We start from the raw sequence: 27,287 nt of genomic DNA, 5'->3' as shown, positions 1-27,287 counted from the left end.
ATACTATGAGCAAGATGCGGACATAAGGTTTGTTTGTTTGTTTAATTGATGTTAGCATTAACACATCTGCAATCTCAGTCAAGCATTTTCATTATCTTTCTTAATGGTTACTTTTTGAGAATCTGCTTGAGAGGGCATTATGTTTATATTGCAAGAATTTTTAATATAAATAAAAACTCTCATGTTAACTAGCAATTGTTTAATTTGTTCTACACTGAACAGGGAGTCTCCAACTTCATAAGCAAGCGGACAATTATCATCTGTAGATCTCCATATGTTTGGAGACAATAGCCATCACTAAAAACTGAAGAGACTACATGCAGAGAGCTGCAGAAGGCTGTAAATCCTAGACTCACATGCACACTAACACAATACACTCTGACCACAATGCTGTATCTACAAGTAGTTAAACATCAATGGGAACACCACTCCATTCTCTCATCATTGTATGTTCTCAGCTCCGCTTGCACTAGGCCAACATTTAGCCTGAGGAAGAAGTTGGAAGCCTGATGCAAAAATCTGCATGAAACAAATGCTGCTTTGGCAAGAGTTAAGAGCTGGAAAATATAGCTAACAGGTTCACAGAAGTGTAAACCCCGCATTGCCATCTTGAAAATTACTCTATGAAAGTTATAAAACATATGCTAGTGGAACAGCATATTCTTTGGGGTAACTGGGACAATCTGTGAAACAAGTTCCTAGAATATGCTCTTTATTACCTCTCTCATATGACAACTTCCAATAATTTCTTGGGAAAATTCCAGAATTAAATAGAGGAAGAGTATTTTCCTTAAACAAACAAACAACAGAAAAGGAAAAATCCAAACAGAGTTTTTTAAGCATGTTTAACTTGTGATTAGAATTAGAATTAGGTTTTCTCTCCTGAAGTCTGTTTAAAACCGGAGTTCAGTGGAGAACTTGGGGTGTAATTCACAGTTATGATCTTCAGACAACATTATCCCAAAGTGGAACAAAGACACCCAGAGAACCGGTTCCCTATTTAGTGAATTCAGTAAAGCAAAACATGCAATAAAGTGTAACATCTTCTATTGAACACACACTTGTGGCAAAAAGAAGATTTTAAGTCCACAAGCCCTTCTCTTTCAAGTATAGAAAGACAATAACTACAAGCTTTCTAGTTTGATCTGTATCAAAAAAGCAAAGCGGTGGCTACTGAGGTTTTTGGATAAAGCAAACTTTTATTTGTCAGCTTGAAGTAGCTGCAGCAACTTGCTAAAGTGAAAGCAAAAGCCATCTTTCTATAAAATTTCAGAGATACTAACAGACACAATCAATAAGCACAAGAACATTAAAGGAAACAAATGAGAAAATTAGATCTGTAGAGAATGAGACCACCAAATGAAGTCTCAGCGCAAGACTGAAGGGCAGAACTAACACTTCAATGGCTACAGAAAAGCACCATGAAGGAGCCCAAGATTAAACTGAACTTGTAGATAGAGACTTTGTAAGCTTTTAAGAGTCTGATGAAATACTAGAAGCAATATTCCATACCAGAAAGTTTTAACAAGAGTATTTCAGCAAGTATCAGTCAATGCCATGCCTTTGAAGGAATCTTTTAACAGTAATCAAGCAAAGATCTCAAATATGTCCTTTAAATCATTTTATGTAATTATTTCCATGATCTCTGAAGACATAAAGGGTTTTAAATTGACTGTATTACAAAAGAATTTAACTGCATTTACTCCAACTATATCCCAGGTTTCTTTCTGATGCTACAGATCCTAATTAAGCAACAGTAAGTAGGGACGGCAAAGAGAAATTCTGCTTTCTTTCCAAAGGTACTAGCATATGAGCTTAGAATCATAAAATCATAAAATGGCTTGGGTTGGAAGGGACCTCAAGGATCATGAAGCCCCAACCTCACTGCTGCATGCAGGGCTACCAACAGCCATAGCTAATACTAGACCAGGCTGCCCAGGGCCCCATCCAACCTGGCCTTGAACACCTCCAGGGACAGGGCATCCACAACCTCTCCGGGCAGCCTGTTCAGCACCTCACCACTCTCTCTGTAAAGAACTTACCCCCAGTATCCAACCTAAATCTTCCCTCCTTCAACTTAAAACCATTTCCCCTTGTTCTGCCATTATCTTAAGCTTATTTAACATAAGTCCTCAGGTCACATGTGGGAACACTAAGCATACTTCACAGGATGATCATCGTTTAAAAAGGTGTTTCTGTCCAGCAGCTATACTGTCCCAATGCACCCCCTTTCCATCCATCTAGCTTCTCTACAAATCAGCCCCAATTGCAGTCTTATTGAAGGCACAATCAACAGCTATGAGAGCGGATTCAGAATTGGTGTCTGACAAATACAGCTTTGCAATTAATGGAGCAATAAATTACTCTTTTCCTACCTCAACATTTGGAGCAGATGTTACTAGTGGGATGGAATGAGATCAGGTTTTTTTCCCCGTTATACACGAGGTTCCACTGCAGAATACCTGAACTCTGGGTAGATGTATAAAAGGCCAGTTAAATGCTTTATGTTTCAAATGTAAGGGTGACAACAGACTGTTAAAGACTGAAGGCCTTAGAAGGAATTGGACGTTTTGTTTTCTTGCAGCTCCTCTGGGAATAAGCTAGTTGTTTTGCTTCATACATAACTGCATGATGTAACTGGCTGCAGTAGTAAGGAACACACTGTTTTCAAGGGGAGGGAGACAGAGTTGTTTCTCTTTCCCTTCTCTTATCTTTCAAAACTTTAAGAAGAAACTGTTATGGAACAGTAAAGACAGCAAAATCTGCAAAACATATCTACGAGTAGATCAGAAGGAAAATGAGCTGTTTGAAAGACCCTTTCCCACAATTATTCCATTTTGCGTTCAAATGGTATTTCAAAACAGCTCTTTCAAGACAACTGTGTCTCAATGGAGCCAGAACTTTTCAGGGGCAGATCTTTCTTGCTAACCAGCCCATGACTGACCGCTATGAAATTACCTCCAGATTTTCAGCAGAGGACATCGCTCTAATGGGAAACACACAGCACTAGAGAATACTTTGCTTCTCAAAATACACAGAGTACAAACTCAGACCTCTGAAGCCACTGAAAAACATTTCTTCCCTCCCCCCTGCCTTTTTTTTTTCAGTCCAAGCAACTGCACTTCACAGTGAACTACTGATATTAAAATGAATTTGAAGGAATACGTCGGCGTCATCTACAAAAGAGTTCCAGTATTAAAATGCTCAACAGGGAATGACACGCACGCTGACTTACTTACAGGGAGATTTCTTATAAGAGAATGCAGGTCTAAAATCTGTTATCTCCAATTTAAACAACTTAATTTCAGTAGAATTAAGTGCTATTAAGTGTTAATTTGATATCCTCTTCTGCTTTAAGTGTGGCCCAATGACTCTCCATAGAGAAAGAGATTATTCTCTCCATACTGAGACCAACTGACCAAAAAAAAAAAAAAAAGACCCAGTAACTCAAAAAAAGAAAAAGAGAAACAAATGACTAATCTCCAAAGCCTTTGAAATATTATACGAATGTATTGCAGTAATAGAAAGTATCTATCAGACGGGATGAGTCACATCAACAAGTTACCATGGCTTGATAAGTAGAAAAAGCAGAGTAAAACCATGCTTTCCTAAATCTCTCTGTGACATTTAAGCGGACATGCTTCACTTCACATCTGAGGCAGACTACAAATTGGCACAATGAGCCACTGCAGCTCAGCCATGGCACAGGCAAAAGCTCTTCTTGTCCTGGAATCAGCTGCACAGAGAGGCTCCTCTGCTCTGGCCCCTGCCCTGACTGCATTTTATCCAACCCATCCCTGAGCTCATCTGAGTCCACGACGAGTCAGTACAGAGAAGTAAACTGCAAATGACTTATAGCTTTGCCAAAATGTTTTCTGTGCTTCGGGTCACTGGGTCAGCTCACCACCCCATCATCAGGGAGGCATGGGATACACTACAGGGACAAGGAGGCAAGGAAAGAAAGAAGGAACAGAGTAACTTTTAGGGGCAGCCAGCCATACATTCAGTTGAATTGTATCATCAAAACACATCCTTGCTCTTACAATTATTAGCCCAAGCCAAGAGTTGTTTCCAATTTATCTCCTAATCCATTTCGAGGGAGTTGTTTTTCTACTAAATAGCCATACAAGAAGCAGGAAGCTTCAAATGTCACCTATCTGCCTGAATGGTTTCATAAAAAAGACTGACGTGTTTAGGAGAAAGACTTCTTGAACTTGCAGTAGATTGTCCGTAAGCACAAAATCCATGGCAGTGATCAATAAATACTTCCACTCTGAGCTGTCAAGGGCTATAGACAAACCAGAGACATACACTGTACTCAGACCTTTTGACTAGAAATACCAAATCATAATGTAATCCTCATATATAATACCAACACATGTAATCACCTTCAGATGGATGAGCATCAGCCCTCGGAAGCTTAGGGGAAAGGGGAGCAGTATATGGTGGAGAGTCCTGAGAGTATCGTTTAGCACTTCCATTTTCAGGTACTTCTTCTTTTGCTGTGAAGAGGAAAGTCACCACCTATTTATTCTGGTATAAAAATGCTCACAAGGCAATTCAAAGTTTGAAAGCAAAAACACATATCACTCATTCACCAGGTAACAAATCCATTTGACACAGAATCCATCATTTCAATACAAACTTTAAAAGCTGAAGTTACAGCTTAGTTTATACTGTCATCATCCAAATTTCCAAATTTAGGCTACTTTCCTGGTAAGTATTAAAGCAAATGACTTTTATCTGATGAAATGGAACAAATACAGTTTCTCTACTGGTAAATAAATAATATAAAATAAAATATAAAAAATAAAATACAAAATACAAAAAGCTCCACAACACTATTTTCTAAAGCAGCACCTGAAAATGAAATTGCATTAATGTCAAAGCTTTCTCAGCTATGGCTCCTGATAACCCTTGGACTGGGACTCGTAATACCAAGGTTACTCTTCAAGGTTATTTTATGATTCAAACATAAATTGAACAGGCAAAATGTGAAGTTTTAAGTCTGTTCTTTTAGTAACCCAGTGGTACAATACATATGTTTCCTAGTTGGCTGCAAGAAGGAGTTAGCAGAACAAGATGATTTCTGCACATGTGGTATGAGCTATCCCAACCTGCCATGGCACTTGTGCTCTGGAACAAATCCACTAAGAACTGAAGAGTATTCATTTCAGTCTGTTTAAATTACAACAAAGCAGATTAAAACCTTAAATTTCATAAAGTAACCACACTTCTCAATAATATCAGAACTTGTAACCAACAGTTGTTTAATAGTACCTGGTTTGTTCCTATCGTACTCCGTGGGACTATGTGCACATCCCATATAAGGGCTGAAAGGCTGGCTACTGAAAAGATTATCACACTGAAGACTGTGGCAGAGTTTCTCCAAGAAACGTAGGACAAACGATGCACTGTTTACAGAAGGAAGATTGATGGCATGCTTCTCCCCATCAAAGGAAGCTGCAAATAAGAAGATGATGTCAAACAGCCCCTGAACATCATGAAGTATAGCAAAAAACTAACAAGTAAAGGAAAAGACATTCAGCTTTGACTTGAACCATGTAAGACATGTGAGGAGTAAACAGTCTTTCTCGTGTTCAACACATTTATATCCAAGGAACTGGTTGTACCTTCCGCTGGATACATGCCACTTTAAAATTGCTCTATGAGAACTTATTTTAAGAAAACAATGCTGGCTTTAAATGAGTATAGCAAATTTATACTCTCAACATCAAAACCCTATGGGCAGTTTAGGTAGTTTGCTTATAAAACAGTAATTCTATACCACCTATTTGCAGAAGATAACCAAGAAAAGATCCACTACATGAGATTCTGAAAAAACTTACTATTTCAAAGGCTACCAGTATGTAGGTAATTAATGGCAATTACGTTAGCTGAATCCTTTCGTTATTTCTATATGGAAAGACACTGTAACAAAACAGGAACAAACTTGTGAATTTTGCTTAGGGTTGGAAAGAATCAGCGTGAGCACCAGGTTTATGCACCAATTTGTCTTCTCCTTCTCCGGCTGCTTTCTGTTTTTGAGTTTCCAAGTGGTAAGCAGAGCTTTAAAGGATCACATTTGGTTTGTGGCAGATGCATTTTAAAAAAAAAAAAAAGCCAAAAAAATGTCAAGAAAGCCTTTATTCACAGGTCTGAAATAAAGAGCATTTCCATATTGTGTTACAGAAGAAGACAGATATTACATACAAAAACAAAGAAAACACCCCAGTTCTCACATATTTTATGCTTCCTTAGGAAATCAGAAGCGTGACTGACTTCTACTGTTAAGTGAGCCTGTGATTAGGGTTAATGCAAGTACACGAGCTAGCATCAACAGTAACATGCTACCTCTCATTTGCTTTCATTGCGGAGTGACCCAATGCAGGTGCCTACAGTTTAAGAGCCAGTACCACAGGGACAAATCCTGGACCCACAGGTTTCCATGGTCCATTCACATTTTTTCCGGACTCCAGTGTTCAAATGAAAACCTAATGATTCACATGTGGCTCAGACACAACACACTCTACCTCCTGTTTGGGGAAGGGGTCTCGGGAGGCTATTTCTGCTCAGAGCTCAACCAGTTCTGGAGAGCAAATGGGCTGTGAGACCCAGCACAGCCCGATCTCCTGATATTTATTGCAAAGCAGCACTGTCGGCTGCAGCAAACATTCAAATAACTTCAGAACAGCCTCACAGGTAGTCTTATATGGCCTTGGGGAAATTACTTGTTCTCCACATCTTAATTTCTCATTTTGAGAAGAAGCACTGAAAAGAATAATATTATCTTAGAGTTGTCAGGAGGATAAAGCAAGAACCATCTGAGGCCATCTGACTGCCCCAAGACATAACCATGGGAAAAACCCACAAAAACAAAAGATTCAGTGCAAACACAGCTCCCTTGTATTCCAAACACCTGAGGGCAACCACAGGAACTCCAAGCAAAGGAGTAGGATCCAGATCCACAGGCTCAACTCTCTGTTCTGCTTGGGGACAACATAAGCTTCTTACTTCCAAGATAAATGCTAGGGCTGAAAATAAAAAGGAGTACTTCTGAGGTGCAATAACCTCAACCTCTAATGACAAATAAACAGGGAATAGAGCTTGTTTGTGCAATCCCAGCCCTTGGGATGAAGAGTCATTCTCATTTCTTTACTTTTTGTTGTGTAGGTATGTTTCAAACAGCAAGCTCAAGCCAGGAAAAGGGCTGAGAGCTGAACTATCAGACAAATGTGTCTGTCTGATAGTGAAGAAATCACCCAAGAGACTGATTTAATTCTCTGCTTGAGAAGATTTATCTAAACCTCAGACTGTTTCATCCCACTAAATGCTACAGACACAGAGCTACAAGCAGAAAAAAGGGGCTGACACCACCACCACGAGCGGGCTTGCTAATCAAGCCTTTAATTTCCCTTCGGTTACATTTGCCTGAATTGAAACCTTATGCATCAAGCAAAATTAAAATGGTTTGTGCTTTTGTTTTGAGTAAGAAAAAAAAATCCTAAATTCAACTCCATTCAAAACAATCATTTTCTCTGGCAGCTGAACCAAAAGAACCCACTAATTATTCACACATATTGTAGCAAGATTATTTCATCCATGTCCCAGCATGCAGTTTTCTACTACAGCGAATACAATACTTGCCATGAAAGTTCATCACAAAAGATTTAGATTTCTTTGCTTAATCTCTGATGCAGGCAATTGTTTTTCTTGCCAAAGAAAAACAACTATACAAAAAAAAAACACAAAACAACTTTCAAACAAAAACTCTACAAGAGAATACTCTCACAATTTCATTCTGCCATTTCTCATTTCATTCTACTGAATATGTCCTTTATATACCCTACCTTCCTATTCAACTGCACAGTTGGTTTTAATGCGTTACGTTAACCTAAGCCACATTTTGTTCTTCACAAAATATACCCCACAAAACTTGTTGATAAAATGACTCAAGCTTTGATTGATGGCTCAGTCAGCCTCTCAGCAACCCAACCAACAAGCTGAACAGAAGACAAGACCTAAAAAACACAGGAAACCCACAAGGGCCTTGTGGCTCTGTAACAACTGAGAGAGCTCCAGCACCCTGCTCCAGGAGCATCCCACAGAGCCAGGCTTCTTCAGCTTAGGACTACTGAGCTGGCTTCTGGGAATCTAGCAGTAATTACAACAGTAATTCCTGTTCCTACAGGATTTTTGAATGAAAACCTATCAGAACTAGATGGATTTATTTATTTATTTATTTTAACATCTGCTCTGTAAAGTAATTACTTCCTGCTATTCCATCATAGCCCAGATTCACCACTGGCCTACAGTTTAGCCCTTCTTGATGAAGAATCACAATCAGAATACTGGCAAACCACATCTCAGTGTATTTTGTTAGAAAAAAAAAGTGACTTGTTGGAATGTGGCACAGAAAGGTATTATCAATATAATAAAAGAAGCGTCTATCTTGTGAACAAACTCGTGCGGACACATAAGCAAGGACTATTGAAATTCTGCCATGTGCAGGTCAGGATGCTGTGTTTTAGATACTGCGAGATAGCAACATCTTTTACAAGGATTTAATTAAACCTGTATTCCACTAATCATCTTTCACACCTGGTGTTAATATAAGGAGATTAAAGTAACACCGAGTCTTTTTACTGCCAGTGATAGAATCATGAATTGATGTGCTAACTGCCATATAGAGTAATTCCTAGTCTAGAAGGGAAAAAAAAATGTCATGCAGCAGCTATTCAGTTTGAGATGTAAGGATAATTTATATGTAGACATGGCATTAATATGTAGAAGAAATAAACCTATTCCTTAATAGAGGACACAGGAGAATGAACACTGACTTAAGAGACTGGGGAATGGGGAAAAGGAAGAAGCAGCAAATTTAACACGTGGAATCACTTGCCTGGAAGCTAAACAGATTAGCTGGAAACTTTCACTCACTTGGTTAAGGCATTAAGAACGCAAATATTTTGTAAGGATAAGATTATGAGAATAACTTGAATTAATAAAGGTGATACTCCTCTCGTACTGAGCTTACTTGACAAATGCACAGCTGCAGCTGTTGAGGTGCACAAGCTATACTTAGTAATAAGAACCTAACTGCACTGTATACATGTAATTCAACTTTGCTATTGCTAGGTTCTGATTTAAGAATTGCTCAGAAAATCCTGGACTGATATAAATTATAATCCACCAGGACTGTCATAGTAAAGGAGTCCACAAGCATACATTTTTGACTATGCTTAAGGAGTTACAAAAGTGCTAGAACCTCACTGCAGTTACTTCAGTTCTTCCTCCTTACCCTAGGTTCACAAACAAGTGAAGAAACAAAAAGATTAAAAGCCACCTTCACATACCAGTTATCATTTCCCCTCCATGATGGCCAGATTTCAGAAATCCAAAGACTGTTTTGGATTGATAGGCACAATCCACACAAGCTTGTACAGCCTGCTGAAGTACCACGTTGACAGGACCTGGTCCAAAGTGATCTGGAAGCTGCTGAACCTTCTTCTTATCCAGGTGAGGCCCAGAATTTCCATGCTTGTTGACATAAACACACACTGAAAAAGAACAAGCCATACTTATACTTCTGCTTTCTTCACAGCTGATGCACACAGAATAGACACATGTTTCATGTGCTAGAATTGCATTGTTCCTTAAGTCTCAAATTCATTCCCCTAACCTCTAAAGCCTTCCCATACCTTGCTAATGTACAAAGCCAACACAGCCTGTGCTCTTCTTTCAACTCATCTCTATTCACACACTAGTCCCAGTGAAGCAAGAACTACTGGTACATGCTCTGAACTACCAAAAATCTATTCTAAAATGCTGTCCTTACTGTGTTACCGCCCTCTTTTTTCTCATATTTGAGAAGATACAACAAACAGAACCCTATAGCATATTCCTGCTATGGATGCCCATTCTGAAGCACCCACACAGCATTAACAATGTGTATGCATAATGGGCAATATACCTGTTATCTTCAGCAACCACGCATGTACAATCTCCACACTACAGCTTGGCTTTCACTGCTAAACAAAAGAGCAATACTTACCTGGAAACTGTGCAAAGTGGTTTAAAGCTTATCATGAAAGCAATCAAATAGGACTATTGAAAACACTTTTTACAGAGACAATGAAAAATTGTCCTTCAAAAGAAACAAGGAGGCAGAAAATATGGGGAAAAGCTGTAACTGAAGGGGTTTTCTTTCTTCTTTTTGGTCTTGACTAGCACATGACCAGGAACACACCCAAGACATTAGTATAGCTTAAATCTGTGGTGATTAAGCAGATAATCTAAGTGATACATAATACAAAAGACTGCTGCATTTTCTCAGCTACAGTTCCATTTTGGATTGGTTAAATACATAGATTTTTTAAATGAAGCATTTCTATGAAGAGCTTCAATGATTTGGTACCTTCACGCCTACCTGCTTAGTCTCTGATGTCTGTAAATTGGAGGAAGCTTCTTTGTATGAATAAACAAAGATACAAATCGCCAAAAAGAGCTTTCATGACATCTTCTGTCTGACCTCAATAACAGCTGACTCCTGAAAGGTTTATTTTCCTAGGGAACACATAGGTATTTTCCCCTCATCCATCATTGAAGTTGGGATGGAGAAGAGCCTGACAACTTCTATTGTAAAAACAGTTTTTAAATGTCAAAAGTATCCCAAACAGAATTAACATAATGTATGGGCTCCTTTTAGAAAGATCTGAGATTTCAATTGACAAGCTACAAATTGTTTCATTACAGAGTTACAAGCCCTTCAACAGGTTAGCTCATTAAGTAGCTTATTTTAATTTTGCCAACTCTTTTTAAGATATATTTGGTTACATTTCCTCTTAAGTTTTTTTGTTTTAAAAGAAGGGAGGTGTTTCCCTCGATTGCTTCTACTTGGTTTAAATGGACTTGCTTTTTTAATAGAACACTGAAGAGAGACAAAATCCCCATTTTGTGTTATTAAAGTCAAGTGTGCATGAAAGCAGAATTTCATATGAGCTTTTAGCTACATCTAATCCCATTTCATACATCAGGGAATGCGACAGATACGAAACAATTGTACAGTTTCCTCCTTCAGACAAAGCAAAACTGCCAGGTTTAGCAGATGTGTCTGCACAAAGTCTCTGTGCCTCAGCACTTGTTATAATGCAGGCATCAAAATACCAGCTCTACAAAGTAATACTGGCACCTGCACACATCTTTACAGAAAAAAAAACCAAACCCAAAAACCATGGTAGGTGAGTAATGATTTACAGGAGTAAGTATGCAGCACATTTCCATATGAAGACACTACTAATTTTCTTGAAATGGAAGTCATTTCACACTAAAAACGTCATTAATTTTTTTCCCTTACCTGTGGATATAACTGCTGCAGTTGCACCAGACAAACTAATTCCATCTTTAAGTATCTGCGTAGTGCCACTGTCCCCATCAGGAGAAGAAAGAGGTGGTTCAGGAGTCAGTTGCTCTGGTAAGACTTTTTTCTGTTTTGAGAAAAAAAACAACAAAGTCGAAGTATTTAATATTTTTTAAGTAGCATGCAAAACCTTTCTGCTATCATTTATCATACTACTGAGCGTGTGCAGTTCCTTATTACAGAAGTACTACATGGAGATGATGAAGTCTGGGAAAGGATGATCAGAAACTGCCTGCATTTACAGCAATGTAGTGGAAGACAAATGACTTTGAAAAGAACACACTTGTAGTTGAAAAGAATCAGGAGAGCCATGAGCTATATACAATCAATTCATGACCCTTCCAAATTTTAGGAATCACAGAAGAGGTGTTTGGATTACTTTCCTGCATACACTCTTCCCATCACCTGCGTTTATCACAATTCCAATACATTATTCAGGCTGTATATACATTGTCATATCGATTCTGACTCAAATTTAACTGCCAGCTTCACAGAGCATTTAGATTTTCCCTGAGCTTGTTACAAACAAGGTTTAAATTCTTACATAAACGCTTTCAGGAAGCGGTGCTCTATGCAAGGTATCAAATAAACAAATAGTTACTGTTATAATTCAGTCACTTGAAATTGAAAAACTCTTTTCTTTCCCAAGCCAACCTTATTTGCAGCCTATCATATACCAGACTGACAGATTTTGTAGCGCAAAGATGCAGAAATCAGTCACTGTCTTACCTCCCAGCTGAGAAAAATAAATGTTGCACTTTAGTTTGGGCTGGGGTTTAAAAAAGAGGTGTATGCTGGAAAGGCACTACTGATGTGTTGTGGGAAAAAAAAAAAAAAAAACGGAAATAAAAGAAGCAATTAATTGGCAAAACATTCTTCACCTCCTCCTTCACCATTTATTCTTGCACAAGAACATATTATTACATCCTCATTTTCTACCCTGAACAACAACAAAAAAATAGGAATAGAAGAGATTAGCCAATGTGGTCAAAGTGGTCTTTTCATGTGAAAAGAGTTTATAACTCACACTGATCTACAGTGAAGAGAAAAATCTGCCAAGTTGCCAGGGAAAGCTTCAATTTAGAAGCGTGATGTAATAACAGTGTAATGGACGGATAAGAAGGATATTTACTAAATAATACATTAACAAATCACTTAGTAAGCAATCAAAATATACATCTTCCAAAGAGCAGTAGAGCTTAACTTCTCCACAACACCTACTAAGAACTGTAGTTCTTTCCTAAAATCTGTCGCACAGGAAAGAAAATTTCTATGCTCTTTACAGATCCGAGAACATAGGTTTGGAAAGAGAAATTATTTGACAACACGGCACTGGGTGGGATCACCACAAACATAAGAGAGAGACTGCCAAGGTTTGGCACTGCTGTGAATGAGTTGAGGTGGAAAGGGTCAAACTCTGAAGCAGTGATGTATTACTTGTCAGAGACTGCCTATGCATCTTAACACTGGGAAACAGAAAGGTCTCCATCCTTAACACAGAGAACAACAATGCAGTTAGGAAGTTAGAGCTTTTGATCTGAAGCCTGGCATTCCTGAAGCCTTTCTGCTGAAGGGACTCTCCAGGGGACCAGTTGTCTGTTGTCATGCTGCAAAATGCCAGCAGTTGAGTTGAGAGGAAAAAGGAGGGAACGGGAGAAATGTAGCATGAAAACAAAATGTAAACACTACGCTGTAAGTCAGAAGAACTGTCTACCCTTCACATGAACACGTAAGTGTGGTGAGGCTAGCCAGCCATTTCTTACCTTCTCCTCCAGAACAAGGGAAGAGCATATTTTAGGAATACAGCATGTTATGCTTGCTCAGCTGAGGTTCTCACTTTGTAATCCCAAAGCGACAAGCAGCACACAGCAATCCAACAGCCAGGTTATGTCAGGAAGCAGGCCGTGCTCCCAGCTGGGCTCACCACATTTGCCCCTGCCCACCTTTACCTGCTGGTCCTGCCAGCTGGGAGGGCACAGCAGTAACATGTGTGCACAGAACTCAGCACACAGGCTGGCACCTCACCACCCTTCACTGACACTGCTTTTGTAGAGTCACATTTAGGGCTGCAACCTACAGTCAGACCAAGGCCCCTTCTTGAGAGATGCATATTAAGCAGTTGGTCTGGAAGGAATTCTTTGCATTGCTCTGCAAAGCGTACTTTCAAAGGTGATGGAATAAATTTAAAGAGATTTTTTCAATATGACAAGAGTAAAAAGAAAAAAAAAGCAGCGCACACTGGGGGGTACGAATGGGGAATAAGACTTGACATGCTTTTTATCCTTGTGGAGAAGCTTAGGAAACATTTAAGCAAGGGAGAAAATGACAACAGCTTAACATTCCTAGCTGTATAATAAAAATTAATACCTGCACAGTGATAAACACTGCAGAGTAACAAGCTTAAAAAGGCAAGGAGTCCCAGCCTGCCTCTTTACTGTGAGATTTAAGAAGTCAAACAAATCTCTATCTCATCAAGCACCAGACTGATCTCCCTAAACACACAGGTTTTGAAGTAGCACAAACCCAGTTCACATCTGGAAGACAACCACACAGGCTAAAAAGGCTTTTTTGTTGTTGTTGTTTCTCTTAAAACAATCAAACAACTGCATTCAAATATCTAAGTGCATATCACTAACACTATATTTGTGTGCATGCTGTGTGTCACTCTATATCATACATACCCAGTATGCACAGAACTCCCACTAAGCAATTTCTCCTCTCTTCACCCTTACAGTATTAGGTACATCACTGCAAAGAAGAGTGCAGATATGTGTAATATCTTGGCAACCTTACCACATACTTACCACATACCACATAGCAATAACAGCTTTCCATGGCTTCTCTAAAGGAGGCCAGTTGTAAAGTTCTCAGTGCAAAAGTTACAGTAGTAACATGCCACGTTAGATAGGTGCCTCAAACTCAAGATACTACAAAGTCTAATGCAGATGACTGGTCCCACAGAGGAAATCAAATGCATGTGAAGGTAGCTTAGATTCCCTTCCTGATCGCAAGAACTACCCAAAGTAACCCCCAATCCCAAGCAAAGCCCCACACCTCACACAGACCAGGTGCCAAGTGCAGTGCTCTGAGAGGACATTTCCCACCACCCAGCATTTAAAGCCCAGAAGCCTCTTCTAAAGGTGAGATGCCTGCAACTATCTTCCAGCCTTTTTCACAAGAGACAGAGGAGCACAAAACCCTCACACAAAATGCACATCCTGCCATAGCCGAGTATCTCCTTAAGATAAGAAAACATGTTCAAATGATCTCCTTTAAAGCCCCTAAGCCTTATGGAAAACAGCCAACCTATGATCTCAGTCTGTGTGGGAGCAGTTTTCACCTCTGTAACCTGTACCTCCCTGTGGTTTCAGACAAGCAGGAGTTAAAGCTGGAGCCCACCTGCCCCAGCAGCCTACTGGTCTGCATGCCCAACTGGGATGGACAGGCAGCAGAAGACTGTTCCTTACCCTGCAGCCACCATTGCAACCAAAATAATCACCTCTTTTCATCCTAAAGCCTCTTAGGTGTGCTCTAATACCACACTTCACTAGTGCTTCACACTGACCAATACTAAAGGGCAAAGTCATACTCATGCCATTACTTCATCCCCTCCTGTGCACAACAAGCAATTTCCTATAAGCCCACAGTGACCCAGACTGGAGGAAGGAAGAAAAACAAAACTTCAACATTTGGAAATCAGGGTGTGTGTAGATGGCTGACCACCATCCGTGTCTCAGACTCAACTCTGAAGGGAGCAAGGCACGATGCCTTTCAGGCTCACACCTGAGGAAATGCATCGCCTGAAAACAAGCGTCTCAGTTCATGCAAGATCTCATGGATGAGGGGGTATCCCAAAGATTAGTTTGTCAAATCCTGCTGCATGCTTACAATGCCGAAACTTCTCACCAAAATCCTCACTGTTCCTAATCTTTTTGCTCTTGTTGTTCAACATGAGAGGAAAAAAATGAAAAGCATGCATATGCCACAGTAATAAAATAACCCAGACTAAAAAGCCTAAAGGTTTCCCCCTAGTTTTTGGGATGTTACTGGAAATGTCTACTCCAGAATAGTATTTTTCAATACCAACAACACATCCATAATTTAATCTAGATCAGTACTCCTGTACTGGAATAAGAGAATACCAGAAGTTTATCCTGAGATATTCTATAATAACTATTCTAAATGTTTTGTTGTAATCAACTTCTGAACACAGCAGAGCCCTGAAGGCTGAAGAGAAGCCAGAAAATGAATTAAAATAATAATAAAAATAATCTCACTACAAAATTTTTGCAATATAAAGTAAAGTAGTAGATAAGGACTGACCTTTTTTCCAGGTTTTAAACTTTTTTTCCTTGTTTTAAGATTCTCAGTATGAGAGGTGCTTTTGGTCAGGGGAATATTTTTAGGAGACCTGCCCTTCTTGGGAACTGTAGACTGTCCAGGGGGTTTGCCCCGACCTGGTTTCCTGCCCCGCTGCGCTGGTACTGGAGCAGATTTCTGTGGAGACTGCATTGAACGCCGGGTCACTTTGGAAGGGGAAGATTGGATTTTTGCACTGCTCTTTGTAATGGAAACTGAGGAAAAACAAAAACAAAAGGGAAGGGGGGGAAAACCTCAAAATGAACGATGGAAAGCAACTTTTCTAATAAAGGCTTAAAAAAAAAAAAGTGTAGTGCACAATTTACATTGTAAAATAAATATTACTTGGATATTTTGAACCCCAGTGGTTGGCATGAAACTATGTATTTTCATTAAAGCCAAAGAGAGAATTCTCTATGCCCATTATTTTAAAGGGACCTTCCTAGAGGGGTGGGGGGAGAAGAAAAAGAAAAAGAAAAAAAGGAAAAAAAAAAGAAAAGAAACCATTCAAATAAAAATAAAAAAGAATTAATTCACTCACCTTATGAATGCTTCCCATGATTTTCATGATCACAAGATAAAGTACCATTCATCAAGAAGGCCATCATAATACTTCACAAGGTATACAGCCCATAATGCATCCACTCTCCCCCCGGCACAGTTCTCACAATTACAAGACATGCCAACTACTTCTAGCAAGCTACAAACCAATTCTGAGCAATGAAGAAGTCATCCAATTAAGAGGAGAAATTGATGACAGGCAAAGTATCGTTCATCAGCATCTGTCTGAGACGTCAGTTTAGAAAGTTCACATAACTGTACTCAGATTTTCACACTTGGAACAGATTTGATATATATATTTTTTAATTATGTTTTAATTTTGGAAGCAAAAATAAAATGTCATTTTTATTTCATCTTAACATTGGAGTGGTTCTCTGTTGATTCTTCCATCCCAATAAAAATCTGATCCACTACATACAACATGTGTCTGCATTATAATCTGATGAGAAGCTGCAAATTGTAATAAGATTTCATTGAACAAAACTCCTTAGTCTTCTGCCATTTCCACCCATCTCCCTTCACTGAAGCACTAACGATGATTTTACTGTAATGATTCCTCTAACAACAGACTGATTAAAACACCAGGAGGATGTCAAATGGAAGATATCCTCAATGAGAAGATGTCCTGCACCACACTACTTATAGCCAACACAAAGCAACGACCAAGTCCACAAAGAACTACATTCTGTTTCTTGGACTGAGCGATGATGGACAGACAGATGCAGAAGCAGCTGAAGGAGAGGTAAGAAGAAGATGAAAATGGGAATTTTTGTGATAGTAAACCACCCTTGTTATGAGAAGCATGGGAAAGGAACAGGAGAAAATACAGTCTTGGCACTTAACTTAGTTGGTTTTCTAGTACCATGCTGTCTTTACCACTTGCTTTTTGCAGCTTGCTGATACAGGAAAATCTCCATGATCCACACTAACTATAAGCACTATGCGCTTAATGTGACATGATGCAGAAGTACTACAAGTTAGGGTTCAAGTGGGCTTTGTGTGAGTCACCAGTGCCCGATCCAAAGGAGTACTGCGGTCTAAAACTGGAACACAGGTGGCTTCTAAGTACTTGGTTTCTTGAGTTTTCATGAATTTGTAGTAATCCTTCCCCTACAATATTAGTGCAATGATACTTTCTTGTAAGCAAATAAAACTCAAAGATACATCTGAAATGAGATTTGGAGAATATACTCAGTGATTAAGCAATGGTTTTAACACGTAGCTGTGTGAGTGACAGTCACCTGAACAGTTCAGTACCTACCTTTGCAACTGTTATTTTGGCTCTGAATTTTCATTCAAGTTAATTGTTATGAAGTACTCGCAGTAAAAAATATAGCAGTAAGAATGAATTACACACTCCAAGCAGACTCTCATGAAACACAAGTACTACTGACATTCATTTTTGAAGCTGCAGGACCGCTTACAAACATTGTGATTTGTCTGATTCAATTTCTAATCTAATATTCCTAAATGGCAGTTCAGAACCATTTTTTTTTTTCACTATGACCGGTTGCAATCCTAATACATTAAATACAGACATTACATCCCTAGGTACCTTAGAAGGAACACCTTCTCAATATGGAACATAATCACTTTCCTATACCAAAACGTATTTTCATAGGCAATGATAGCTTAAAATAAGCTGAAGAGAATTTTATTAAACTGTTAGCAAAACACTACTCTCATGTCTCTGATGTGCCGAGTGACAACCTGCATTAACCAGTACTTCTGGAAAAGCAGAACAGTATCGACTACATGCTGTACTACACAGTACTACATATTACACATGTTATGCTTACACGAATGCAAAATACAGCTGTTTTTATTTATTCATGCTACACAACTAGGTGTTAAACCATAGCGAACTTGTAATTGTTGGTTCACGAATTCCTTGCACCCCTGCTGAAATCTAGCAAATGTATTTCTATTCCTTCATAGAAAATACAGCATATGTTAAATACAGAGATAATTACAATGTCAACAGGTCCTACAAGCACGGGTATGAGTTTTGATATTTTGAGCAACCCCTGCTCCCCTCCTGAAGGATATTTACAGACAAAGACTAACAATGCAAACAGTTTAACCACTTCAGGCCGCCCTCTTGAAATACACACAGCAAGTATTCTTAGCACAGCATCTTCCTACCTGCATACGCCAAAGGACCAAATATTAGCAGCGTTAACCATTGGGGGGGGGTCAGGTCCCATTTGATATTTTTTTCTTCTAACTAAAGCTGAAGCTGCTTTTTTCAGCACGCAGGACTACAACAAAGCCCATGCTGCCTGGGCAGCCTCCCTGAGATAGCAGCAAATGAGGAGGCAGCTATTTGCATTTGTTGATTTAAGAGAGGAGGGGGGCAGCGGGAGACTGCTAAAGTAATTCACATATTGTCTGCAGGCTGTATTGACAGTGATCATCAGTCACCTGCTCATGCTTCCTTCACCCCAGCCTTCAGAGGGAGACCAAAGGTTATGCTGGGTCAGAGGATCTAGAGGGAAATGAAAAGACATGCAAAAGCTAGTTGCCAACCCACTGCATCTACAGACCAAGTTATCCCCACTAGACCACATGTTCCAAAAACTAAGATGTTTTAATAGTCTCATGAGAACTTGTTAAAATATATCAATGAAAAGAATAGAGAGAAAAAGTGCCAAGCTCTGCTTGCAATTACTGCACTATTTAGCTGGGATATTTACAACAGAAAAAAAAAGCACATTTGCCTTTTCAGGATACTGCTTTGCATCACAATAGTCTTCTCATTTGCACAAACAAAATAAAGCATTTGTTTCATGCTGCTCTTCTACAAAAATATCAACTGCTCAAGTTTCAAGAGTTTGATGCATCCCATGGCATTCTTTCCCAAGTCTCTTATTTATATCCAGAAACCATACTGGTGTCCTCAATAACCAGAGATCATAAACATCTTTTAACATAGTAATATTAACAACTAAACACAGTTTTCAAAGGCCACAAGAGTACTTGTTATTTTGTCAAGCTAGCAAAGGCTATAGTTGGGTACACTCATGCAATACTCAAAGAACTCTCAAAACTTCAGTGACTGCTCTTTCAAAACATTACCATTTTATTGTCCAAAACAATTCCTGTGAGAATCCGGCGCCTATAAACTTTGTATCCTATGCCTTTAAGAGAAATACCTCAAAACCAATAACCTTAAAATGTATTACCACTATTCAGTCCAGTTTTGCACAAGCAGATCCACTGGAGTCAACCAAGTTTACTTCCATGAAATGGATATGAAGGATTAGATTTTACACTAGAGCCAATTCCTGCTTGTAGAAGCAAAAACAAAACAAAACAAAACAACCAACAAAAACAACTCACAAGGCACATGCAGGACTGCAAAATTGGACTCCATAATGTTATCCTTCATGTCTTCTGGATGGAATAAGTCAGATATGTAAGACAAGTGTGAAATCCAAAGCTACGGAACAGCTCCAGCACTTGAGAAGGGATGGAACAGATGACAGCTCTCATGCAATTCTAATTATTAAAATTCCCTCAAATAATCCATAGCAACAGTTTCACTCTAGCTCTTTAACTCACTCCAAGGAAAAAAAAAATCTTCCAATTTGTAATATTAACATTTCAAATCTACTGTTCAGTGAGTGTCGGAGAGCAGCAATTACATGAAAAGAAGAAAGAAATCTGAAGCAAAATTGCATGAAGGAAGGTAGGAACCCATTTTTCCTATATGTGTGAGAACAGCATTTATACCTCACGTGAAGCTGCCTACTAGGACAGTAAAAACAGTAATTCAGAGTTTAGATCATCATTTCTGTCAAGACAGGAGTTATTTTGTTTGTAATACAATATAGTTCACATGCCTGAGAATGAAGCAGAACGTTCTACTGAGAATGCAAAAGCCTGGCCCACTCTCATCTGCAGATTAATAAAACTGAGGCAAAGAGATTTAGCAACTTAGCCTAAATCCATGGGAGAATTCCACAGCGGAAGTAATGGAAAGCTACTTGAATTCTAGCCCTGAATTTTAACTATAAAATTAGCATTCTTTAATACACCGCGTATTTATTGTGATAGCTTTGACAAACTGAGAAAGGAGGTGGAAAAGATTAGCAGGTTTTCAAAACAACTTACTGCTAAGCATTACTATAATGTACATGCTCACATCTCAGTTGAAGAAGAAGAGAGTCGCATGAAAGTATGTGTAATACACTCTGTTTCTATCCATTATTTATATTTCTGCCAGTATTTTAAATAGAAGAAAAAAAAAAGTGTTATTTTGCTATCTTCTCTGGACAATCTTTGCCTTCTGCAGTCCTGAAAGGCGAAATGGAGGACAATAAGCAATATGAGATAGAACTGAGGCAAAGTGTTTCTTTCCCTCTGACTTCCCTTAACAGTACTGCAGAACTCTTGCTTCATCACCTCCATCCTCAGGCACAGCCCAGGTCTCCCCTGTTGTCTGATATTCTTAATATAGCTTATTTATACTAACACAGATTCAGAAAATATCCACCCAATCCAATTCACTAGCCAAGTAACACAACCACTGATGGTGTTAGTATTCACAAGGCCTTGATGTGAGGTCTTGATTTGCGCCACAGGTCAAGTAAGCAGGGAGGAAGATTGGCCTGGATAAACAGGTATCCTGCAACTTGGGCAGAAAGAAAATATACGACCTTTGGAAGCAACATCTGACTTCACAGGGAGTTTGCTGCAGCTCACATCTCAGTGAGAAAACAAGAAAAGCTCCACTAGAGTGGATGGCAACCAGTTAGACAACAAAGGAACCTTTTTCAAGCATGTCAACAGTAGAAGGAGGTAAACTGAAAGCATGGGGCTAATACTTGAAGCAGATGTTCACCTAATAAGTGAGGGTAAGGAAAAGGTAGAGGCATTTAATGACTTTTTAAAATCATAGTATTTAATAGCAATCACAGATCATAGGGTGCCTGGTCCACAGTGTTTGAGGACCCCGGCTCAGGGAGCAGTGACTTTTGATCTATGGTCGACAAAATGGTAAGGGAACAGCTGTTACCAGCTCTGTGTTCCTAAGTCCATGGAGTCTACTGAGATTCAGCCCAGAGCACTGAAGGAGTCTGCAGACATTATAGCTGGACCTCTCTCAACAATTTACAAAAGGTTATGGGACTCTCAGGAGGTTCCTGCTGACTAGAAGACACTAAACTGCAAGGTGCATTTGACTGCTTGGAGGGATGAGGGTCTAGACACATTGTTCACAAAGCTCAACAAAGGTAAGCATCACATGCTGCACCTGGGACAGCACAGTGCCAGTCACAGGCACAGGTGGGAGGAGAGTGGCTGAGGAGCAGCCAACAAGAAAGGACATGGGGGCCCTGGTGACAGCAGCTCAGCATCAACCAGCAGTGCATCCTGAGCACAGCCAAGCAGCCAAAGGAGGTCATGTTCCTGCTATAATACTGTTGGTGTGGCTTCACATCAATCATCATGAGCAGCTCTGGGCTCCACAACAGAAAAAGGACATTAAGGTCCATGGAGACATCCAAAGGAGGCACCAAAGCTGGTAACAGGGCTGAAGGCATGTTCTGTGAGGAGAAGCTGAAGGCACTGGGAAGAGGAGGCCAAGAGGTACCTCACTGTTCCCTGCAGCGCCCTGATGAAGGGAGGCAGAGGGAGGTGCCGGGCTCTGCTCCCAGGAACTCACAGCAGAAGGGGAACAGCACAGAGCTGCCAGGAAAGAGTCAGACTGGACATTAGGAAAGTTTTCTTTACCATGAGGGTGGTCAGACACTGGAAGAGGCTTCCTGAAGAGGCAGTTGATGCCCTGTGCCTGGCAGTGTTCATGGGGTATTTATACAAAGCCCTCAGTAACATGCTCTAACTTCTGGTTAGCCCTGACATGGTCAGGAGTTGGACCTGGTAGTCTCTGAAGGTTCCTTCCAGCTGAACTGTTCTATTCTAAGAGCAAATAAAAAATAAATAAAAAATTCCATGTAACAGGAAAAAAAATCAGATGTGCCTGGAGCACTTGCAGTTTGAAAGAGAATTACAGTTACCTCATAAGTGTGTTAAGATGGTGACAAAACCAGTCTTACAATAAGGTCACACCTTTGGGAGAGGTAAAACCTTTATTTTTAAGTAAGTGATTTCTGCCCTGTAGCAGCAGCATCCAGACCCTGCTGCATGATGCCAAGAAACATTAATACCAAATAAGCGAGAGAATGTGGCAAATCAGATTTTAGCCTGAAGCACTGTGGAATTCTTCATCTACAGTTCTGAAGACAGCATATATCTACCTACTGTATGCCTAACTTCTGTGACCTGCTCACAGAAAGAAGCCAGCTGCACTGAGAGTAACATGAAATCTCCAGAAGTATGAGACTGTGCAAATTCAACATGTTTCTTTCTATAATGAAACTTAAGGATTACTGTGCTTATTTATTTATTGCTACTTTAAAAAACACTGTTTTTTCATAGATATTACTCTAGTGCTCTCTGAGGTCATTTCAATGCTTCCTGTATAGAGCAGTACTGCAGTTTACAATGATGTTGCACATTTGTGAACAATGCAGCTGAAAATACAGTTATTGTGACATCATTTCATTTCATTCATCATTACATTTCATTTGGCTCAGAAAAACAGTTGATAGAAAAACATGCAAAAGGTACCAGACTTTAAAAAGCCTTTTCGAAGTATATCAAAAGCAGAAGTTACATGGAACCAAAGAGATGATCAAATTTCAGAAAAAATGCAGAAGGTAACACTAAAGCAACAAGATCAACTGTTCTTTTTGTCTTTGTGTTTGCTCCAAGGAAGCTGACATCAGTTCCTTTATCAGAACCCTTCTTCACAAGGATTTCAAACAAGCTCATGACACAAAGTACCAGTAGCAGAGGTCAGGAATCAGAGATGAAACAAAGAGCAGAGCTGGCTGGGCAGACAGCCCATTGAAGTTTTAAGGATAAAAAGTGGTATGTCCAAACTAATACTATGAAGTTTGTCTTCAAAACTGCTTCGGGTCCAGAGGCATAAAGGTACCTAACATGATGCCAGTCCCCCAGCCAGAAACGTTATGGACAAGACACGTGGTATGTGTACTGGACAAGTTGTTAAAAACTACTGTACAGGAACTAAGGTAGTGAACACAAAGATAAACACAATGTATTGATGGAGAACTGAACACAGCTTTTGTAGAGAAAAGTCACATCTCATAAATCCATTAGAATCGTATTATTATCATTATTAATTAATCAGTAGGCAATCAGATGACTGAAAGTCAGTTGACGTAGTCTGTGTGCTTGCATTTGACAAGATCTTGCATAACAGTCTCTTAACTAACAGACTTAACTAACAATGGATATGAGAGAAGACCTTCATGGCCCTTTCTAAAGAATTTACTGGAAAATATTAAGCAGTGACCAGGAACAAAGAGACATATCCAAAGTCAAGAGGTCTCTAGAGAAATCCTGATGACGTTCCTGCTTGGTCTTGTGCATTTTATCTGTATATGATTTACAACAGGAGTGAAGCATACAATGGCAACCAACGCAAAACAGTTCTTTGAGTAAAGAAAGACCTTGCTAAACTGAGCTGCTGCTCAGCAGGTGAGGAAGTAAAAGATGAAATTCAGTTTCAAGCAATTAAAAATAATCGAGCTTCTGCAAACAGCGAAGCATTACAGAAGAAACATCTTGGAATTAAAATAAATATTTCTATGGCAGTATTAATTCATTGCTCAGTACAATGAGAATCCCAAATGCAATTGTAAAAGGAACAGAAAACAAAACAGAAACCAGAACAATGCCTTTAAGTCTTAGACATCCCCGCACACTTTTGGCTCTAGTAGCTCAAAATGGCAGAGCTGAGATGAAAACAGTACAGAATAACAAAGGTGACCAGAAGAATTAAACTCATCCTAGAGCAAGGTACAAGAAAACAGAACAGGATTTTGTAAGTTTGCAGCAGATACCGTTTGGAGGACACAGAAAAAAACACATGACCGATAGAAGTTAGGGAATGAGTATTCACCCACTCTTCCTGTACAAGAACTAAAAGTACAAGAAGCTGTTTCAGTACAAGAACTAAAAGACACAAAAGTGAAACTACCAGACTACCAGCAAGGCAAAAGTCATCCCCTCTTGCAGGAAACTCCCTTCTATGGGATGCTCGAGGTGCTACAAGTTCATATGGCTCCAAAACACAACTGAACAAATGATCAAACTCTGCCTAGTTTGATAAAGCATAAAGGCATTATCTGGGGCTTGGGTTCTACCAGCTTCTAGACTGCCAGATACTAGGAATACTTCTGAAAACCTCTCTCCTGCATGCTTACGCTTTTCTTCAGCTATCTGCTTTGAGCCACTACCAGAAAAAGCCTCACAGATCAGTTAGTCCTTCACATTCATCCAGCAGACACTATCATGTCATAGTTCACACTCGTGCTCCTGTGCAAAAAGTCATTATAAAAGCACTTATGTGACATGGAATAACACAAGCTGCTGCATCCTTAAAATACTAACCTTGGGCCAGCAGGTCAACCTGACATCAAGCAATGCTGTCAAACCACATTCAACATAAATTACTACTGTCTTAGATACTTTTAAGGAAGCCAACTAAAAAACTAGCAATGTACAGTTTCTGCTAGTAGAAATATTAACAACTACATTTCATACTACTATGCATATACACTGACACCAAGCTACATCCATTCAATCACATTTGATGAAAAGGACACAGACAAAACATCAACAAGATTAAGGACTGAACATCACAAAGAGAACAACGTCTTATTTATCTTCCCCATTTTATCTTCTACTAATTGTGTCTTGGCTCCTAAGCTTATTTTTTCTATACCAATGAAAATCATGAGAATAAAAGGCTAAAAAGACTAAATACACCACATATCTAGTTTTGAATAAATTAACCCATATCTAAGAAGTCTGTGTTAAAACTGTTAAAGAGCTACCCAAGACAGAAGTCCTACATTCTCTCAGAGCATCCTAAGAGAGTAAACTGCATTAAAATGCTCCCTAATTTTCAGATCATCTCCATTACTGCACTTTCTCTCTCAGACATTAAAAATATAAGACTCAAGGCAGGAAACTGTTGTCATAGGTATGGATGAAACTTAAAGCATAACTTATCACTTTCCTACTCAGATTACAGGATATTGTTTTTTCTTGGTAATTAAAATTTGTTTTGTTTTCAGTTCATTATCTTGTGATCTACCGTGTTTAAATACCCCCCAGAAAAAAATAATAATTACAAAAAAGCGAAATTTTTTCCCCTCTATCTGCTCTGAAATCTAAGCCATATTCAGTCAATTATTTTCACTTTCTATTGTGGTAGCTGAACACAGAAACACTCAAATAATCGGCAGGAAAAAAGTCTGGGCCAGAATGATACCATAATATTTCAAGCGGATTCCTACAATATATTATCTGCCATGCTTTCCTCCTTAACAGAAGTAGTCAATGTTAATGTGACTTAATGAAGAATCCTGACAACTTCATCATATTTCTGAATTGAAATGACCTGATTACATTCTCCTTGAAGCCACTATTTACATTTTAATAAAGGACTATCATTACAGTTCTTTAATGGCTACAACAGCAATCAAATAACCCTGAAAAACAACCTGAGAGCAAAAAATATTACATCTAGCTATGTAAATTTGACAAATGCATGTAACATACTCATGAAGCAAAATTTAAAGAACAAACTTCCTGCTCCAAATGGGGGAAAAAAAGAAACAAAACTGCAAGTGTTCTGAAAACTTTAAGTGCGGTGCAGTTAGCCTTGCACGCACTTTCAGAACTGCACATAACCAAACCCTTAGAACTGCACATAACCAAACCCTTAGCCTTCACCTCCCTGCCACCCATTTCTACCATGTCTCCAAAATTCTCCAGTTTTGACTGGAATATCTGCAAAAACCCAACCTTGGGTTTTATCGGTACCTAAAGCGTTACTGTTCTTCATAAAAAAAACCACAACAGAATCCAGAGTTCCTTGGGTAGGTCTTTCACCCTTCATCAAATTCCAGCATACTCAAGAATTGTGTTTATGTTATTATCTGAACAATTGGAATATTTAATCAAATTTATTATTCTACTACTCTTTGATGTCTATCAAACACTAATCAGGCAGGAGAAGTGCTGTACACATTGTCTCAAAACACTGTTCATTTTCCAGCACCGAAACTGGAGTAGACTAAACATTTCATAATGCTTCTTTCTAGAAGATGCAATTGGAGTCAGCAATTTAAATAGTCACAAAAGTATCTTAAAAAAAAAACATACATCACCTACTTACACGATCCCTTTTGTATAAAGCCCTTTTATTTCTCCCCAGTTGACATAAACTAACTTATCATAAAAACAGACTTTTTTTATGACTCCTAAAGACAAAAGTCGGCCTTCTAAAGAAGCTGAGGCAAGCACTTTGCAGACTGGGAATACAGATACATTGAGGTTGTAGCCACTTTGGGACTCTCTGCGCTATTTTGATCAAATCTATACTGTCCTCCACCCCACTTCCCCCTCCCTTCTCACTGTGATTTTGTACCTGCCCATCTTTGATCTGCCAGCACAGCTACACACATCATTCCTCCCTGGCTGAAATCTAGTGCCATGGACTAAACTAAATTACAGTTGCTGTGACCTATTGGCCGTGATTGTAGACAGCAATTACGGACAGGTAGGTGAGAGTAAGGTCTCAGAGGAAACAAGCAGCTGAGAAAGGGACTCTTTTATCGCCTAGATATTCCACACACTCTTGACCCATTGGCAAAGGATTGAGAAAAACAACAGAGGAAAAAGTAGGGGGAATGAATGATTTCTCGCCTCACTGCTCCCATTCCTTTTGTACTTCAGTGGGAGCTGGAACCAGTCTGCTTGTTCCTTACCTAGCACTAGCTGCAAAAATGTTCACCATTAGAACAACTTGTTCTGGTGAACAGTACTGACTGTTCTGCTTTACTGT

At 39.2% G+C, this 27,287-nt stretch overlaps 1 protein-coding gene across 23 annotated transcripts in view; it reads right to left on the bottom strand.

Moving 5' to 3' along the window:
• The window catches only part of SCML2 (Scm polycomb group protein like 2), a 65,806-nt gene that overhangs the window by 5,352 nt on the left and 33,167 nt on the right, over positions 1 to 27,287 (bottom strand). For 18 of the 23 annotated variants that reach the window (XM_085531170.1, XM_085531126.1, XM_085531185.1 and 15 more), the window contains 5 exons: positions 15,743 to 15,993; positions 11,357 to 11,486; positions 9,357 to 9,560; positions 5,281 to 5,463; positions 4,389 to 4,502 (listed from right to left, as the gene is read on the bottom strand). In XM_085531170.1, coding sequence (XP_085387296.1) covers positions 4,389 to 4,502; positions 5,281 to 5,463; positions 9,357 to 9,560; positions 11,357 to 11,486; positions 15,743 to 15,993 — 882 coding nt within the window. The remainder of the gene's footprint in view (positions 1 to 4,388; positions 4,503 to 5,280; positions 5,464 to 9,356; positions 9,561 to 11,356; positions 11,487 to 15,742; positions 15,994 to 27,287) is intronic. The other 5 variants (XM_085531241.1, XM_085531253.1, XM_085531259.1 and 2 more) reach the window with 1 other exon arrangement.

The sequence above is a fragment of the Coturnix japonica genome, chromosome 1 (genome assembly GCF_054131305.1).
Source record: "Coturnix japonica strain WE chromosome 1, WE-NBRP24, whole genome shotgun sequence".
NCBI lineage: Eukaryota > Metazoa > Chordata > Aves > Galliformes > Phasianidae > Coturnix > Coturnix japonica.
Note: the sequence above shows the minus strand (reverse complement) of the source record. Positions and strands in the feature narration are given on the sequence as shown.